The 19,454-nt window shown below is 31.4% G+C and overlaps 2 protein-coding genes across 2 annotated transcripts; both read left to right on the forward strand.

Moving 5' to 3' along the window:
- The first annotated feature begins 1,079 nt into the window (after positions 1-1,079).
- Positions 1,080-4,403, forward strand: LOC130956469 (pentatricopeptide repeat-containing protein At4g02750). The gene is made up of 2 exons (XM_057883515.1): positions 1,080-2,553; positions 2,923-4,403. The coding sequence occupies exons 1-2, from the start codon at positions 1,117-1,119 to the stop codon at positions 3,727-3,729; spliced, it is 2,244 nt and encodes a 747-aa protein (XP_057739498.1). The 5' UTR covers positions 1,080-1,116; the 3' UTR covers positions 3,730-4,403.
- Positions 4,404-10,531: 6,128 nt separating this feature from the next.
- On the forward strand, positions 10,532-15,648 carry LOC130957782 (protein argonaute 4A-like). Its single transcript, XM_057884625.1, has 22 exons — positions 10,532-10,762; positions 10,863-11,065; positions 11,141-11,359; positions 11,442-11,578; positions 11,665-11,762; positions 11,853-11,944; positions 12,171-12,336; positions 12,422-12,538; positions 12,626-12,733; positions 12,839-12,901; positions 12,993-13,106; positions 13,184-13,349; positions 13,451-13,563; positions 13,651-13,788; positions 13,873-14,012; positions 14,099-14,164; positions 14,311-14,374; positions 14,511-14,622; positions 14,698-14,771; positions 15,057-15,151; positions 15,248-15,279; positions 15,473-15,648. The coding sequence occupies exons 1-22, from the start codon at positions 10,532-10,534 to the stop codon at positions 15,646-15,648; spliced, it is 2,724 nt and encodes a 907-aa protein (XP_057740608.1).
- Positions 15,649-19,454: the final 3,806 nt, after the last annotated feature.

Genomic DNA, 19,454 nt, shown 5'->3' on the forward strand with positions numbered 1-19,454 from the left:
GTTGAGTTTGATACTGCCTCTTGTACCACCTCATCAATACAAAAAGAGGCAACATACTCATCTAGCCAGGCAAAGTATTTGCAATGTACTCTGTTGTTCTACATCAAACATGCATACTGTTCAGCTCCAACAAGTTACCAAAATAACGCAGCAACCCAAACAAAAATGATTTCCAAAAAATTTACCTTCAAATAGGAACAACCAAAGAAAAGCCTCCTAGGATTTTTTGAAGATCCAGATTCGAACAAAATGGCGTATGATCCGCAATTGCACACTGGAGAAACAAATTTCTTCTTCATCCTTCTCGACGCTCCTTCCAAAATGCTTCCATCGGCACTCATTCCACTGCCCCAACTCTCGTCACTCCCACCGCATCTTCTCTCGCGACTCCATGAAGCACCAGAATTTGCACTTGCCATGCCCACCGTTGCAGGTCCTCTCAGATAGCCAGAAGATGCAAACCCTAAACCTTTTCAATCATTTAAGAATGGGGGAATATTAACCCAACACAACGACGCCGTTTGAGTTGCAGGGAGGGGGTTTTGAGTCCCTGCAACATATTTTACTTACACGTGGCACATTCAGTTGACACCTCAGCATCCACCTGACACGTCAACCAGGTAACCTGTTAGCAACCGGTTACAGGGGTCGATTCGTTCACTTATGTCGTTGGTTGAGGATCGGGTAGAGATTTCTGGATGATAAAGATGCGATATGTCCTACTTTAAAATGTTCAGGAGCCGAAAAGGGTATTTACCCCATTTAAAAATTTCTAGTGATTATGTCAGCATATAAACTCCTCATTTACCTTACTTTAAAGATAAAAATAACTAATTTTTATATAAATATTAAGCAAATAATTATTTAAAAGAATAAATGTTTTGTAACCAGCATCAATATTAATTGAAAGAAAAAGATTTATCCCCGGCCATCTTGCTTTACTCATCAGCAAAATGTTTATATTTTATTTTGTAGATTGGTTATCACTGTCCAACTATTTTATTCTTTCATTCTTCTTCATCACTTACCAATTTCATAGTAATGTTATCTGTCTGAATAGCAGTGATGATAGTATTGAATTAAATCGTCACAATAAAAATTATTATTAATCATATAATGCGCGGGAACTTTGTTCGAAAACAGTTAGGTAGTTGCAGCTTGAGAAAGAAGAAGAAGCAACAATCTCCTTCCACAGACGCAGAGATTTTGAAATGGAACAAGGCCATCTCCACTCACATGCGCAATGGCGAATGCGACTCAGCTCTCCGCTTATTCGACTCGATGCCTCATCGAACCTCCGTCTCCTACAACACCATGATCTCTGGCTACCTCAGGAACGGCCACTTCCACCTTGCAACCAACCTGTTCGACAAAATGCCCCAAAGGGATTTGTTTTCCTGGAATGTCATGCTTACTGGATACATCAGGAATCGGAGGCTCGGTGATGCCCGCAAGCTGTTTGAACGAATGCCCCAAAAGGATGTTGTGTCCTGGAATGCCATGCTCTCTGGGTATGCCCAGAATGGCTATGTAGACGATGCAAGAGAGGTGTTTGAGAACATGCCTGAAAAGAATTCCATCTCGTGGAATGGGCTGCTCGCAGCTTATGTTCAGAACGGAAGATTCGAGGAGGCTTGTCGCTTGTTTGAGTCCAAGTCAAACTGGGATTTGATTTCTTGGAACTGTTTGATGGCTGGGTATTTGAAGAGGAACATGTTAGGTGGTGCTAGGCGGCTTTTTGACCAGATGCCTGTTAGGGATAACATTTCGTGGAATACTATGATTACCGGTTATGCCCAGGATGGAGATATGCTGGAAGCCAGGAGATTGTTCAATGAGTGTCCAGTACAGGATGTGTTCTCGTGGACAGCAATGGTGTCGGGATATATACAGAATGGGATGTTGGATGAAGCAAGAAGGATTTTTGATGAAATGCCTTTGAAAAATGAGGTCTCATACAATGCAATGGTTGCTGGATATGTGCAGAGCAAGGAAATGGACATAGCAAGGGACTTGTTTGAGGCAATGCCTTGTCGGAATATTAGTTCATGGAATACCATGATTACTGGATATTGTCAGAATGGTGATATAACCCAGGCTAGGAACTTGTTTGATAAGATGCCTCAGCGTGATTCTGTGTCTTGGGCAGCTATAATTGCTGGTTATGCTCAGACTGGTCATTATGAAGAGGCTTTGAACATGTTTGTTGCGATGAAACGAGATGGAGAAAGTTTAAATAGGGGTACCTTTAGTTGTGCTTTGAGCTCTTGTGCTGATATTGCAGCTTTGGAGTTAGGGAAACAAGTTCATGGGCAAGCGGTGAAGACGGGATATGAGATGGGGTGTTTTGTTGGGAATGCACTTCTTGCAATGTATTTTAAATGTGGCAGCATAGACGAAGCTTATGATATGTTTGAAGCAATAGAAGAGAAAGACATCGTCTCTTGGAACACAATGTTAGCTGGTTATGCTAGGCATGGATTTGGCAAACAGGCCTTATCAGTATTCGAGTCGATGAACAAAGCAGGTGTTAAACCAGATGAAATTACAATGGTATGCATTTAAATTTTATCATGAATTTCTACTACCATGGCTGTCATGATCCACTGTCATCGGCACTTCATTTTTTTCATGGTACTTTCAATTTTTGTTTTTACCTCACCCTTTGTACATAAGAGATCGATAGTCCTGTTTATATGTTATTAAATATTAAGAAATTCATTTGCGTAGGATAATATCGCTCTTATTATTTATTTAACCACCTATTTATCTCATGAGTTTTCATATAGGTAATCCCTGCTCTAAAGGGAGTCATGCATTTACCATGTTTCCATAGATACAACTTTGTTAATAGTTGCTTTGCTTATAGGTTTTTCTCGTGTAATTAAATATTGCAATATTCTTCTTTTTACCATTGTTCAGGTGGGTGTTCTGTCTGCCTGTAGTCATACTGGCTTGATTGACAAGGGAACTGAATATTTTTATTCAATGAATGAGGTTTACGGTATAACACCAAATCCAAGACATTATGCTTGCATGATTGATCTTCTTGGTAGAGCTGGGCGCCTGGAAGAAGCACAAAATTTAATGAGAAGCATGCCTTTCGAACCAAGTGCTGCAGCATGGGGTACTCTACTAGGTGCTAGCCGGATTCATGGCAATACCGAGCTGGCTGAAAAGGCTGCTGAGATGGTTTTCAAGATGGAGCCTCATAACACAGGAATGTATGTCCTTCTTTCAAATCTATATGCAACTTCAGGCAGATGGGTCGATGTTGGTAAGATGAGATCAAAATTGAGGGACGCCTGTGTGCAGAAAGTACCTGGGTATAGTTGGGTTGAGGTACAAAACAAAATTCATAAATTCACAGTTGGGGACCGCGTCCACCCAGAAAGAGACAGAATATATGCTTTCTTAGAAGAGTTAGATCAGAAAATGAAGCTTGATGGGTATGTTTCATCAACCAAATTGGTTCTGCATGATGTGGAAGAGGAAGAAAAGGAGCACATGCTCAAGTATCACAGTGAGAAATTGGCTGTAGCATTTGGAATTCTGACCATACCTGCTGACAGACCAATACGTGTCATGAAAAACTTGCGTGTGTGTCAAGACTGTCATAATGCCATCAAACACATATCCAAGATTGTTGGAAGGTTGATAATCTTGAGGGACTCCCATCGCTTTCATCACTTCAGTAACGGAATTTGTTCTTGTGGAGATTATTGGTAAGAGTGGAGAGAATATTATTAAAAAGATGAGGAGATTAATGTGATGAAAGAGTTGCTAAGAAGTAGCACTGAGAAGTTCATTGATGGACGCTTCGTTCGTGGCGGAATTAATGTCCAAGTACTTCACCCGCCGCAAAATTATAATCTGATTGTGGAATCAGTGAGCTCGTTTCTTTTCAGAATGAATTCTGGATTTCAGCATTGACTTCAGCTTTGAATTTGAGAGCTTCCAAAGTCCTGATTCTGATTTGCTAGATGAGGCAGCTGTATTCATTTCTGGTGCACCTGATGCTGACATGTTTTCATCTAACAACCTTGATACTGCCTGCAAAGTTTATTCATAAAATTGAAAATGAAGCAGATGATGATATCCAAGATTTAGAACCATGGTGTCAGCAGAAAGCATACCTCGATTCTGAATTTGAGGAGCACAACTGTACCCTTTGACAAGAAGAAATTGTTAAGAGTAAAAAGTGGTCTAGAGCAAACAAGATTGTGAAGTCCTAACAAGGTATTTGAATGAAAATGTCCAAAAAAACCAATACTATTCTTTGCATTCTCAATAAGCTGGATTATAAGAACCAAAGATGAATGGTTTCGTTGAACACCAGTTAGTTGGATACCTCATATTTTAATGTAGTGTGATTGAAAAAATAATCAATGAAAAAAGAATCAAAACAATGAACAACCCATATTTAAGTTCAACAATGTTACAATTTAGGTGTACACAAAAAATCAAGTACTAAATTAGACATCGGTAGATAATACACGTTTAAATACAAAAATACATATTCAAAATGAGTTGAAAAATAAAATTACAAATATATGATGACTGTACTTTTGGGTATATAAGATTTCGTTTATAGTTATGTGTATATTTATCTCCTTTAAATTAATAAGATTAGAATGTAGAGATGTTTGAAATAATTTAAAAAACAAAATCGATATAATTTGTTACTATTTGTTTCAGATTGATTTTAATTTTTCAATCTAATCAAATTTTATTCGACTTGATTGTGATTTGTATTGTATTAATTATTTTTTTAATGAATAAAAATTCTACATTCAAACAAAATTTTTATCTAAGTCTATCCAAGGTGTTGTAACAACTTTTCAAATCACGCGCTCTTTTCCTTCTCCTTTTTCGTTTCTTTCTCCTTCTCTTCCTCCTCATATTTCTTCTTCTTCTTCTAAATTCACATAGGTTCTTCTTCTTCCCTTCTTCTCCTCTTTCTCTTCCTCAATTGTATAGTACTAAATGAATAGAACATTATCCATTATATAAAATCAAATTCAAAATAATTTTCTGCATAATAAACCGAATATATCATTATGGTGAAACAATTGTATAATATTAAATGAACGATCCATTATATAAAATCAAATTCAAAACGCCAGTATCTACAATTTAGAGATTATCAATTCAATTAAGAACACCTACGTCCATTCAATTCAATTTAATTTAGCAATTGCATTCCATTCAATTCGATTGAAAAAATAATCCATTAACAAAATATTTGTGATGTTGGTGATGACAATAACAAGAGGAGAAGAAAATGAGGAGGAGAAATCTGCGTGTGCGAAGGAGGAGGAGGAGGAGGAGGTATACTTGAATTTGAAAGAAGAAGATGACTATACGTGTAAGAAAAAGCGCATGTAACGACGCTCTTTTAATGAGAGTGGTTTTTGTTAGTATTAGATCTACTTGGATAAACTTGGATGAAAAAATACTTAGATATGTAGCAATACTTTTTTTTTAATTCATGTTATTCGGCATTGGATTCGGTGGTCCCAGAACGTTTGGACCATTAAATGGTCTCATAACACATGTTTTTTAAGTTTTTTTAACAACTAATAAATAGTTCTTTTCTAATTTTAATTACAAATTAACCCCATATATTTTATTTAATTATAAAAACTATTTTTTATTTTATAAATTATTATTTTATCATTCATCTATTATGTTTATTAACAATAAAAATAAAAAACAATAACAAATTAGATCTTCTATTGATCGTAATAAATTTTTTGGCTACTCTAATCGATTAAAAGTTTATATTTGATCCGTGACGTTCGTCAAGACTGTGAAATCGTGTTTATTTAAAAATCAATCGATTGGATTATCAAAACAATTGATTGAATTTCAGGTTTTCCATAACTCAATCGATTGGACTACCGGTTATCACAAAACAATCAATTGAAAATTGCAAGGCAGCATGGTTTTCGCAAAAATGTTGGTTTTTTAAAATTCAATCGATTTCTTATCCTACCCAATCGATTGAAGTCGTCAAAGCAATATGGATTTGCCCAATTCAATGGATTGGTGGTGTTACCCAATCGATTGAATTGTGTACTACACTATTTTCAATTTTCTTATCGTTTTTATAAATTATTATCTTATTATTCATCTATCTTAACTTTAAAATTCTATCTTCAATTTTTAAGATTTTATTTTTATTTAGATACTCTAATCTTATCTTTTCTTTAATATTAACATTATAAAGTGGTGAATAAATCTATCACCAATTATTCAATCCCACCATTAGAATCGTGTATCAATCTCTTTATGTATCATAAGAGAGTGGTGCAGGCTTATGACTCGATGCCTGGGTAGTTATAATGTCTCTTGACTTACCTTTTTTGAAATCATGTATTGGTTGGTAATGAATGTTCTTATTTTTTACCGGGAATTCGTTGCTTGAAATGTTCCTCCTTTTTTGAGAAATTCATATTAAACACCCCCAATTGGAAATTCCCCAATTGGAAATACCGGTGGTGTAGGGGATATCAGCCGTGCAGGAGATATTCAATATTCTCCTATTTTAATTACTTTTTATGTCTGCTCAAATGTTTTGTATTGAAATCCAATTATCCTTCTGTGTTATTCATCATGCAGAATGGCGAATTGCCGAGTGATGCTGGTGTCATCTCCAGAGCTGTGAAACAGATGTTCGATATATTGGAGGCTCGCACAACATGAAAGTAACGTTATTAGAGTTTTACAATGAGGAAATAACAGATCGTGTGCCTCCTGAGAAAACTGTAAAATCTGAAGATGATAAGTCTAAAAGTCCTATCGCTCTAACGGAGGATTGGAAAGGGGGCTTCCATTGTTAATCTAGAAAGAATTGATTAAAAATTTGTAATATATATACTTCATATATGTCTTAGCAATATATGAACAAATTATTAAAATGTTTTGATATATATTGCATGGTATTTTTTTTTTCTAGTCAAGATTCAATAGAGGAGTCAAATCTTGAACAAATGAAAAGAACAAAATAGAATGCAAACAAATAAAAAGATATGAAATTTTTTTACATAAATTAATCATATAAAATAAAATATAATTCACAAGACATAAAATTTGTATGGCATTGTTGTTGAAATAATAAATGAAAATCACATTACTTCATCATAAAAATATGAATTTTTTAAACTAAAATATCTCTATAGTGCATAGAAATAGAGAAAAATTGTAAAAGCTTTCAATCCGATAACACAACCACCAATCGATTGAATTGGGCAAATTCATATTGCTTTGAAGCTTTCAATCGATTGGGTAACATAACCAATCGATTGAATTGGGCAAATTCATATTGTTTTGATGACTTCAATCGATTGAGTAACACAACCAATCGATTGAATTGTGAGACCTCAGGTTGTTTGGAAGAATTCAATCGAATGAGTAGTATAAGGAATCGATTGAATTTTAAAAAACCCACATTTTAGTCATCGTTCAATCGATTGGGTAATACGACTAATCGATTGATTTTTGCGAAAACCATGCTGGCTTACAATTTTCAATCGATTGTTTTGTGATAAACTGTAGTCCAATCGATTGAGTTATGAGAAACCTGAAATTCAATTGATTGTTTTGATAATCCAATCGATTGATTTTCAAAGAAATACGATTTCACAGCCGTCCTGGACGAACGTCACGAATCAAATATAAACTTTTAATCGATTGGAATTGCCAAAAAGTTTATTACGATTAATGGAAGATCTAATTCGTTATTGTTTTTTATTTTGATTGTTAATAAACATAATAGATGAATGATAAAATAATAATTTATAAAATAAAAAATAATTTTTATAATTAAATAAAATATATGGAATTAATTTGTAATTAAAATTAGAAAAGAACTATTTAACCGTTATTAAAAAGAATTTAAAAAATATGTTTTGTTATGAGACCATTTAATAGTCTAAACGTTCTGGAATCATCAAATCTTTAACCATGTTATTCAAACTATTGTAATTTAGATTAAATTATTTATATCTTATCTAAATTTTAAATTTAAAAAATTTTAAATTTTATTTTATTCAAATTATAAATTTAAAAAATTTGAAATTATTTTTTAAAAATCGAATAAATAAATATAATCCAAACTATAATAGTTTGAATCTAAGATTAAATACAAATTGATTCAATATAAATAGCAATCATTTGAATACAATTAAATTAGATCGAAAAATAAAATCAAATGAATGCAATCAAAAAATTCAAAATCATAATCAAATAGATGAATTTTATGGATTTTATTTTCTAAATTTATCAAAATAGTAGTGCAAACATCCTTCTTAGTTGTGTAGGGGAAAACGAGAAGGTGAGAGAGTCGTGTAGGGGCTTTACACGTGGCACGAATTAATTGGTCATGGCATAGAAAGTGTTCTTCAGAACCACTCACAAAGTCGCAGGTTTCAGGCACACCAAAACTGAAACCCCAACGGATCAGACAAAATATTAAATAATAGCATTTTCAGAAAAAAAAAATCAAATTTATTATTTTTGTGTTTGGTTGTACATAAATTTTGAACATTTTTTAAATCTTGCAAAATAAATTATTATTGTCAATTTTTTTTAAGTAATAAGGTATATATATATATCATTTAAGAATTTTGTGACAGATTTATAAATTTTATAAGATAAGAAGTATAAAATAAATTTATGAAGAATTTTGGATAAAAACTAATGAAGGATAAAATGTGTTTAGTTTTAGAAGTCTTTGAAGACCAATAAATCTAATGATGTAATTTTTCGCTGAATGTTTTTCTCTGACAAATTTTCATCAAACTGTTTTGTTAGAAAAAAAATCAGCATATCTAAAACTTCTAAAATTATAAATTTAAAATCCGAAAATTAAATTAATTAAATATTAACTGAATTTTATTATTTCCCAATCTTTGTGCTAAAAAATATTCAGGGTAACAAATCCCATAATCAAGTTGAATATTTAATTAGTCACCAAAAAAAAAATTGAATATTTAATTTAAATCCAATCCCTTGAAATCCTAAAAAACCAAATAAGATGGGAAGTTCAGAAATCAGAAAGGCAACAATAATAATAGGCAATAATAGCTATGAGTTTTAAAATAAATAAATAAATAAATTAATTAATTAATTTTATACTAATATAAATACTGAGCTAGTAACAATAGCTGTGATGCATCTTTGTATTCTGATTTCATAACCTTTTTAAGTAACGCTTCGTCTTCTACGTCTCACTTTTCTCACACACTCTTTCTTTCTTTTCTTTGCCTTCTTCTGCAAGCTGTAACCACACTCCTCTATATTCAAACTCTTCACAGGTAACTCGATCGATCCATATTCAACGTCAAATCTTTGAAGAACCTGTGCGTGTTTGTTTCAGTTCTTTATTATTTCTTTGAAACTTGAATCCTTGTTATGTGGTTTAGGTTCTTTCACATTGCTTGAAAGTATTTGTTGTTAGTTCCGTGAATGTGAATCCAGCTGCGAACTTCTCTAAAGTTGTAGCCTTTCTTCTTTCTTGGATAACTTGACTGAAAAAATTTTAACTTCCTTCTTCTTATAATATATAGATATGAGTTATGAGTTTCTGTTTCCATAGTAACTATTCTGTTTCATAATATGTGTTTCTTTCATTAAAATATATCACCACTGGTTGCTTTTCTTTTTTTTTTTCTTTTTAAATGCTGTTGTTGTTTTATTTTATTTTACTTTATTTTTATTTAGGTTTCTGTTGAAGGTTTTTGGTGTATTAGCATAAGCATCAATACTTATTACATATTTTTTTTAAATCTTATTTTGAAGAACATCATGAAAAGTTGAAAATAGACTCTTGTATTTTTTTAAATATTACTAAACTTATTCAATATTCAACCAAAGTTATGTCATTCTACCAAAAAACAAAGAAAGAAGAAAATTTTTTTTATGCCAATGTGGCAATGTAGGTTTTTCTGGCACATCTATTTTATTTTTGTCTACCACATTTAGTTAAAGATCCTGCAATATTTTCATTATAAATGTTTTAAATCCTTAATGTTTGTTTTACAAATGATGAAGATGCAACCTACTCAAAATTTGCTTGCTTCTGTAGTTTTATACCATATTAGGAAATATAGTAATCTTTAACACTAACAACAAGCTATAATATTGGGATGTCACTTTCCAATGCATACCTAGTTTATTTTTTACTCAAGTATATATGCTATTTAGTAATTTTCTAAGGGATACCTTTACTTTTCAAATGATTTAGCTTTTTTACTTAATATAAAAATTTAATACCAAATATATTTTATGTTGTATGTTAACAAGTCATGTATATAATGGTTATGCTGATGTTTGACATGGGTAGCTTAGTCAAAAATGCTTTAAAATTCTATATAGTTCTAATAATGGTTATGTTCATATATTTTTGTGTTTCTGATTAAGCATTTATGATATTGACTAGCCATTATTGTTATTATTATTTGTTCTGCTGCACTTCCCAAGTATGCTTACATTTTTTATCATAGTTTTGAGCAGAACTTAAGAATCAATGGATTCTTCAGAAGCACTGCCACCTCCACCACCAATCATTCCTGCAAATTTTGTTCCTACGAAAGCAGAATCCGGAAAAGCACCTAAGACAGGGAAAGAAGAATCTCAGTCAAAGTTCTTGCCTATGGTTAGAAGAGGTGTTGGGACCAAGGGACAGAAGATACAGCTGCTAAGTAACCATTTTGGAGTCGGTGTGGGCATAAAGGACAGTTTCTTCTTTCATTATAGTGTAATTCCTTTCCTTCCTTGTTTCATTTCTTTAGTTTATATGCATGCTTTCATGTTTATTAATTAACATGTTAAAATCATGACTATGGTTGGCTTACTAGGTTGCTATGTCCTATGAGGATGGCAATCCAGTTGAAGCTAAGGGAATTGGCCGAAAGGTCATAGACAAAGTTTATGAAACATATGATGAACTGAAAAACAAGAATTTTGCATATGATGGGGAGAAAAGCTTGTTTACTCTTGGTTCTCTTAAAGAGAAAAAGATGGAATTCACTGTTGTGCTGGAGGATATTTCATCAAGGAGGTAAATGTCATCTTAATTTCATTGGTTTGCATTCTTTGTTGTGATTGGTTTTGAGTGCATAATATTGTGGTTTAGGGTTGGAACGCATGGTGATGGCCATGATAGCCCTTCTCATGGAGAGAAAAAGAGAATGAGGCGCCAATCTCAGTCCAAAACTATCAAGGCAGTGATCAGTTATGCAGCCAAAATCCCAATCCAAGCAATTGCAGATGCCTTGCGTGGACAAGATTCCGAGCACTTCCAGGAAGCATTGAGGGTCCTTGACATCATACTGAGGCAGCATGCAGCAAAGCAGTATGTCACAAAAGCCTGTTTGTTAACTTGTTTTCCTTTCCATGAAATCCTGATCCTTACTTTTTTTTTCTTTCCTTTATAGGGGCTGTCTCCTTGTCCGCCAATCCTTCTTCCACGACAATCCAAGGAATTATACTGACCTAGGAGGTGGTGTTCAAGGCTGCCGTGGTTTCCATTCAAGTTTCCGTCCCACTCAAGGAGGTTTATCTCTGAATATTGGTAAGATTCTAAATGTACATGCATGGAAAATTCTGTTTTCCTTGTGTTTTTGAACTGACACCATTTGTTCTTATCTTCTTTTAAAGATGTGTCAACTACTATGGTTGTAAAGCCTGGCCCTGTACTGGACTTCCTTTGTGAGAATCAGAATGTGAAGCATCCAAATCTTATTGATTGGACCAAGGTAGTAATATTGCTATCTTATTTTAACTATATCAAGGTTCTGATGTTTGTGTGTATTGAAATGTGATGCTTTGTTTTTGTTTACCTTCAGGCAAAAAGAGTGCTGAAAAACCTCAGAATCAAGGCTAATAATATTGAGTACAAAATCAGTGGACTCAGTGATAATCCTTGCAGGACTCAGAAGTAAGTTGTTTAAACAATATGGTTGCTAAATCTGTTTTCTTTGTATAGTTTGTTGGAGAGGTAAGAAGTTAGGATAGTTATAATAGAATTGCTAACTTTTGTTCAAACTTTTTAAAGGTTCATCATGTCAATTGGGTTGATCTTAATGCAATAAGCATGGCCTTTTTAATTTTTATAGCATTAGAATGTTTCCCATACCAATGAGGAGAACTTGGGTTTTTTGCAGGTTTTCAATGAAAGATGGGAAGGACTCGAATGGCGAACCACGGATGACTGAAATCACAGTTTACAATTACTATAAACACCATAAGGGGATTGAATTGCCCTATTCTGCTGATTTTCCCTGCATCAATGTTGGGAAGCCAAAGCGCCCAACTTATTTTCCAGTGGAGGTGCCTTAAAACATAATGTCCATAGATTTTAAAAGCATTTTTGCATGGGAAAGCACTAATCTTATGTTCTTGTTTTGCATTGCAGCTATGCACCTTAATCTCATTGCAGCGGTACACCAAGGCATTGACAAATTTGCAAAGGGCTCAGTTAGTTGAGAAGTCAAGGCAAAAGCCCAATGAAAGGAAAGAAGCTTTGGCTGGTGTATGTAATGAACTTTTCTGATAATTTCAATTCAACACAAAAGTATTTGATGTGCATAGTTTTAAATGATTGTTAACTTTCTGGCAGTCTTTAAGAAACAGCAGATATGGTAATGAGCCTATGCTTCGCTCTTCTGGGATTACCATTGAATCTGATTTTACTCGGGTTGAAGGTCGTATTCTGCAGCCCCCAAGAGTATGTGTTTTCATCTCCTCAGCTTCTTAAATCTGTTTATTTTTTTATTCACATTTGCATTTTAAGGCCTCTGAAGGTGTTCTCATGTGTCTCTTGTATTTGCAGCTTGTAGTAGGAAATGAGGAGAGCTTCATTCCAAGGGGTGGGCGCTGGAATTTCAACAATAAGGTTTATTTTGTATTGTTTTATCTTGTTATTTTCTATTCTTATTGTTGAAAAAGTTAGACTTGTTTATCTAACATTGAATGCCATATTTCAGAAACTAGTTAAACCTATGAGGCTTGAGCGCTGGGCCGTTGTAAACTTCTCAGCTCGCTGTGACACACGTTTTCTGTGTAATACCATCAAGAAGTGTGCTGAAATGAAGGGGATTGTAAGAGTTTTATGGCTAATTTAGTTTGTTGATGTTGTGATACATCATTCATTTGACACTTTTGGTTTCTTTTGTAGTACATAAACCCTCCATATCAAGTATTCGAAGAGGATGGTCGTTCAAGGCGCGATCCAGCACCTCTTAGGGTCGAGAGGATGTATCAACTTGTAAAGTCCAAGTTGCCTGGCCCCCCTCAACTTCTGTTGTGCATTCTTCCAGAGAGAAAGAATTCTGATATTTATGGTAGGATCAAGAAGTCTTATTTGTGTGTGTGTATATATATAGTCTTTTAGTTTTGTTGGTACTCACTATACAATTCCTCAATTAATGCAAATGTTGTGTAGGACCTTGGAAAAGGAGAAGTCTTGCTGATGAAGGAGTTGCAACACAGTGTATTGCACCAACAAAAATTAATGATCAGTATATTACTAATGTTCTCCTGAAAATCAATGCAAAGGTATATTAGTCTACATTCACTTTTTTCAAGTTGTAACCGAAATAGTTGTCATGTCCTGTTCTTCATTTTGCTGTTGTGTGATGCCAGCTTGGTGGAATGAATTCCTTCCTGTCAATGGAGTGTGCTCCTTCTATACCTTTACTTCATAATGAAGCTACCTTAATTCTTGGTATGGATGTATCTCATGGATCACCAGGCCGATCGGATGTACCATCTATTGCCGCGGTATGATATTATTTTCACAACAAAAATTCACATTCAGTCTTAATTGATAGAATAAAATCACTATGTTTAAATGTGCATTTTCAGGTTGTGAGTTCAAGGAAATGGCCTTCAATATCCTGCTATAGAGCCGCAGTTCGCACTCAGTCACCAAAAGTTGAGATGATTCAGTCTTTATTTAAGCCTGTTCCTTCCAATGATGGTACCAAAGATGAAGGTATCATCAGGTGAGTGTAGATAATAATGGCATTAGTTTGCAGTTGAAGAGATTTGAAGTCCTCATTCATGTATGTTATTATTGTGTTCTTTTCAGGGAGCTAATTATGGACTTCTATGAAACTTCAAATCAAAGGAAGCCTCAACAAATCATAATTTTCAGGTATTGGATTAGTTAATTGAGGATTCATGTATTAGTCCTAATGATGATTTACAAAATTTTAGAATGACTATGCTTGATTCAGCATGTAACATTTTTACTATATAGAAACAAGGTCTAAATTTATAATTTCCAAATGCTATATTTAGGGATGGAGTGAGTGAATCACAGTTCATCAAGGTCTTGAATGAAGAGTTAGTTCCAATCATAGAGGTATTAATTTGGATTCGCCTTTTTAGATTTCAGTTATCATCACACAAATCGTGGTAGTTGATTTTTAGTGTGCATATATCATTTTTTTAAAACGAGATGGAATTCCATTGAAATTGAATAAGTCTTCACTCTTCAGGCATGCAAATTTCTTGATGAGAAATGGTCTCCCAAGTTCACTTTTATTGTTGCTCAGAAGAACCATCACACTAAGTTCTTTAAGGACAATGCTCCAGATAATGTTCCACCAGGTCAGTCACATGTCCACTAGAATATGCAAAATAACTTATGAAAATTGATAATAAGTTGTTATTTTTTGTGTGCAGGAACTGTTATTGACAGCCAAATCTGTCATCCTAAGAACAATGACTTTTACATGTGTTCTCATGCTGGCATGATTGTAAGTATTATTGTCAAATGGCTTCTAATTTATTTTATTATTGAACCATTTTCCATGGCATGATACTACATTAATATTTAAGTAATGCTAACTGTCGTTTTCAATTAAGTTTATTCAATGTAATTCAATTTTTAAATCCTATTAATAAATATACTACACAAAAGCTTCCCTACCCAAGAACTCTTATTCATTAGTTGGTGAAGCTGGTTAAAAGTATTTCTTGCAAGAATTTTACTTTCACAGTTCTTGTTACATATTTTCTGTATATTTTTTTTATTTGTATAGGGGACAACTCGACCTACTCATTACCAAGTTTTGCATGATGAAATTGGGTTCTCTGCTGATGATTTGCAAGAAATAGTGCATTCTCTTTCTTATGTGTAAGTAACTAAGTATGATTAACTTGGCTTACATGTATAAGAATTCTCTGTGTATGAATAATAATGGATCATTTTCTTTTTTTGAACTTTCAACAGATACCAGAGGAGCACAACTGCCATATCAATAGGTATAACTTATATTCTATAAATACCCCCCAAAAAAGGAAAATGGTAGCTAATATGATATTTAATAAACTCAATAAAATGTAATAATTATGTATATTGTCACATTCATATACATGATCATGGTGAAAATTTTAGATAGCTATATGGTTGAGATTATTTAATATTTAATAGACTTTACACAATGCATTATTGCAGTTGCTCCAGTTTGCTATGCTCACTTAGCAGCTGCTCAAATGGCACAATTTATCAAGTTTGATGAACTGTCTGAGACATCTTCTAGTCATGGTGGAACTACAATTTCTGGTGCAGTGCATGTTCCTCAGTTACCCCTTCTTCACCAAGATGTTGCCAATTCAATGTTCTTCTGTTAAAACATTATATATATTCCACTGACTTTTTTGAATTCTAGCTACAAGCTGTAGTTTACTTTAATTAAATACAGCAAGTTAGATCAAGTCTTCATACTCTTTTTGGCCGAGTAATTATTAAAATTTTTTAGGTGTTTTTTGTGTGCTGTTTATATCTTGGAATTTTTTAGATTATTTGTTGAGAATACAAAAGTAGCAAACTAGATATATTTTAACAAATATATATTTTATTTTATATATTTTAACAAAGATATATTTTATTTTAAATGCTAACAACGAAAACTTCTATAGAAACTTTTATTTTATATATTTTAACAAAGATATATTTTATTTTGTCAAATACTTTGAGTTTTATAAATTTGAGTATGCATGGTCGCGGTTAATAAAACTAGCAAGCCATAAAAGAAGAGAAAATTTTATGAGTCTCCTAGCTAAGTAAGGAAGACAATAGCTTTTTATATGTAATAAATCTTAAATTTTTTTAATGAGTAAAGTATACCTAGAGCTATATGACTTAAATGACGTGGTCTTATTTGTGTTGAATGTTGTTTTTATAAAATTGTTGTTAAATTGGTCTTAAAATTTTTAAAAAATTAGTTGTGGGACAAAATTAAAACAAAAGAAAATTTAGAGGTATTATTAAAATTTTTAGCAAATTTCGAAAACAAAAATATGTTTCACTCTTCTTTAATTGATGTTGTAATGTAATCTATTTAGGGTAAATTACTAAATTGATTCCTTACGTTTAGGCATAATTTTATTTTAGTCCTTAAGGTTTAAAGTGTTCTATTTGAATTCAAAAAAGTTTTATTTAGCTTCAATGTAATCCCACGGTAAAGTCAAAATTAAATAATTAACGGAATGTCCTACATGATAGCAGTATAAGAGTAAGATCGATAATATGAAGAACAAGTACAAGCTCTAGAAGCACAAAATCAATCGTCGATGCATCAATATATTCATTTATCATTTTTCTTCCAATTTAAATGAAATATTTCCTATAGAACTAAGAATAATGATAAACAAACGTATTGATGTATCCACAGTTGGTTTTGTGCTTTGGAGCTTGTACTTGTTCTTCAAATTATCGATCTTGTTTTAATTATTTAAATTTGACCTCATGGTGGAACTAAAACTTTTTTGGATTTAAGACACTTTAAATCTTAAGGAGCAAAAACAAAATTATGCTCAAACATAAATGATCAATTTAATACTTTATCCTAATATTTACTATCATATGTGTTCTCTTAATTTTATTTAAAAAATGTACGATGAAATATCATATCTTATAATCGAAAGGATTCATTTTCTTTTCTGTATATATAGGAAAACATTGAAGAACTATTGGTAGAGTCTAAGATTTTTTGAGATATAATTTTATCATATGATATTGTAAACCACAAGATCATTAATCACATACATATAACATAATATTCATGTTAGAATCTATTTATCTATTAATATATAACATGTAACCGTTACATGTCTAGCTACTCGTAAAGTGTCCAGCCTTCATAATCAACACGATGGAATAAGAGGTTACAAACAATCGAAAGAGCAAAATTTTTAATTCTTATGATTTTTTTGGTAAAAGAAATTTACTTTCCCAACTACAGGAAAAATAAAGTGAGAGTCTAAATATATTTTTAATTTGGAGAAAGAAATTTGCATTCTCAACCATAGTGATTACTCTTATGCAATTTTTTCTAAATGTATCAATTTGTAACAATTTTTTTTAAAAAACTATGTTTATGGAGAATTTAAAGAGTTAGTTCAAGTATGAATTTAATTGCTTCAAAAGTAGAATATGTACTTGAGAATGCCAAGAAAAGTTTTCTTAGGCAGTGTTTGGTTGTTGTCTCAAAAAAATAGAGACATAGACACAAAGACACAAATATACATGAATATAAAGATACACAAATTTTATAACATATTTGGTGATAATACACAAGACACATGTATTTAATTCAAAAGTCTATTTTATCTCTAAACTAAAACAATTCAAATATTAAAGATAAAGCACAGTGATTGGAATTTTAAAGAATAATTAGGGATAGAATTAGAAAAATCTGTGTCTCATGGATTGTGTCTTAATGTCACAACTTGAAAGAGATACACTAAATACATATCTTTTATGTGCATTTGTGTGTTATCGTGTTTTTAAAATTTTATATCTCAACAAACAAACAGTATACACGTACCACCGTGTCCATGTCTCTGATGGACATAGACATTAACCAAACGAAGCCTTATGGACATTCTTCATGAGATTAATATAATATTTTTATCTCTAAATAGTGCTGATATTTTTTAGAATTCTTTTGAAACCAATGAAATCAATACAGTATCTTTATCTCTAAACTTATTTAATTTACTACTTTTAATTTAATGCTCAGAAAAAAATGCAGTAAGAATTTAAAATGGTTATACATATGATAATTTTTTTTATGTCACACACTCATTTCTTATTGTTTGATTTTTTATTTTGATATTTAGAATAGAATAAAGTTAAAATTGTCATTACCTAATATCAAATATTCATATACATAAAACTACAATCCATTATTTATTTACAAATATAATTTATAAAAATTGTTCATGTATTAATAAAAAATTGCTATGTTCTAATTTTATACTTTATATGTATATGTCAAAATCAACAAGAGTTTCACGTAATGACATAAATAGTGAAACATATCAAATTTAATTTTTTGTCTTTTATTTAATATATTTTGAATTTAACTATAAAACTAATTTTTAAAATTTTGAATATTTCACGAATGATATTATAGTATAAATAAATTCAATATTTTTTTTAAATGGTATTTACTTTTGTATACTTAATATAAAATTTATATAAATAATAGATTTTAACTAAATAAATATATATAAAGTACTAATAAAACACGAAGTCAAAAATATATTTATATTTTTTACATTAATTCTAATATTTTTATATATATAAAAAAGATATTACTTACGTGATTTTATAAATAAATTTATTTGATTTGGATTTAAAAATTATTCATTGTTTTTTTTTTGTAAAATTAGGTTGGTTTAAATATAAATTGGTTGTTACAACTTATATTTTTTAAAATTGACAAAGTAAAATATTACTTAGGAATATGTATACATAGGGGTTTTTAAAAACAATTTGTTAAATTGAAAATTAAAATTATATTTTTTAATTATTAGTTTTTAAAATAATATGAATACTAAAATTCTGTGTCTTTGCGAATATGTATACAGTTAAAGATTATATATTTGGTAGAATAACTCGCGCATCGCATGGGCATTTTTCTATTCTAAATTTTTACGTCTTAATATTTTATTATTTTAGAGGAAAGAAAGAAAACGTAAGAGAAAAAAGATAGTGAAAATTATATCACTAAAGAAGATATGAAACCAGAAAATAAAATTAAGACATGTGCATAAAAATTCTGATGGCACAAAAAAAAATAGTTTTTACCTTGATTTAAACATACAAATTTATATCATATAAAAATTAGTAAGTGAACAGTTTAAAATTTTGTGTGAGAAATTAAAGTAACCAATTACAAATTATTGGTAAAAGTTATATAAGAAAATGATTATGTTTACTCGAATAAATGACAAACTTCATAGTGATAATTTTTTATAAAGAAATAAATTTTTAATATTAATTTTTTTTAATTATTTGTTATTATTTTGCTCATGAATTATGCTTTATTAGAGTAGTTTTTTTTCTTAACTTTGTTGAATTAATTTTTATTTAGTGTCAATGGAAATGATTCGTAATCCTTTTTTTATTGAAAAAACACTTAAAAGAT

This window comes from Arachis stenosperma, chromosome 10 (genome assembly GCF_014773155.1).
Source record: "Arachis stenosperma cultivar V10309 chromosome 10, arast.V10309.gnm1.PFL2, whole genome shotgun sequence".
NCBI classification, from domain to species: Eukaryota; Viridiplantae; Streptophyta; class Magnoliopsida; order Fabales; family Fabaceae; genus Arachis; species Arachis stenosperma.

Bases quoted from the DNA above. Each gene is read 5' to 3' on its own strand.
- LOC130956469 (XM_057883515.1), top strand. From the start codon at position 1,117: ATGCGCGGGAACTTTGTTCGAAAACAGTTAGGTAGTTGCAGCTTGAGA. The intron at 2,554-2,922 runs GTATGCATTTAA...ACCATTGTTCAG, and splicing joins AACCAGATGAAATTACAATG to GTGGGTGTTCTGTCTGCCTG.
- LOC130957782 (XM_057884625.1), top strand. From the start codon at position 10,532: ATGGATTCTTCAGAAGCACTGCCACCTCCACCACCAATCATTCCTGCA. The intron at 11,360-11,441 runs GTATGTCACAAA...TTTCCTTTATAG, and splicing joins AGGCAGCATGCAGCAAAGCA to GGGCTGTCTCCTTGTCCGCC. The intron at 13,564-13,650 runs GTATATTAGTCT...GTGTGATGCCAG, and splicing joins TCCTGAAAATCAATGCAAAG to CTTGGTGGAATGAATTCCTT.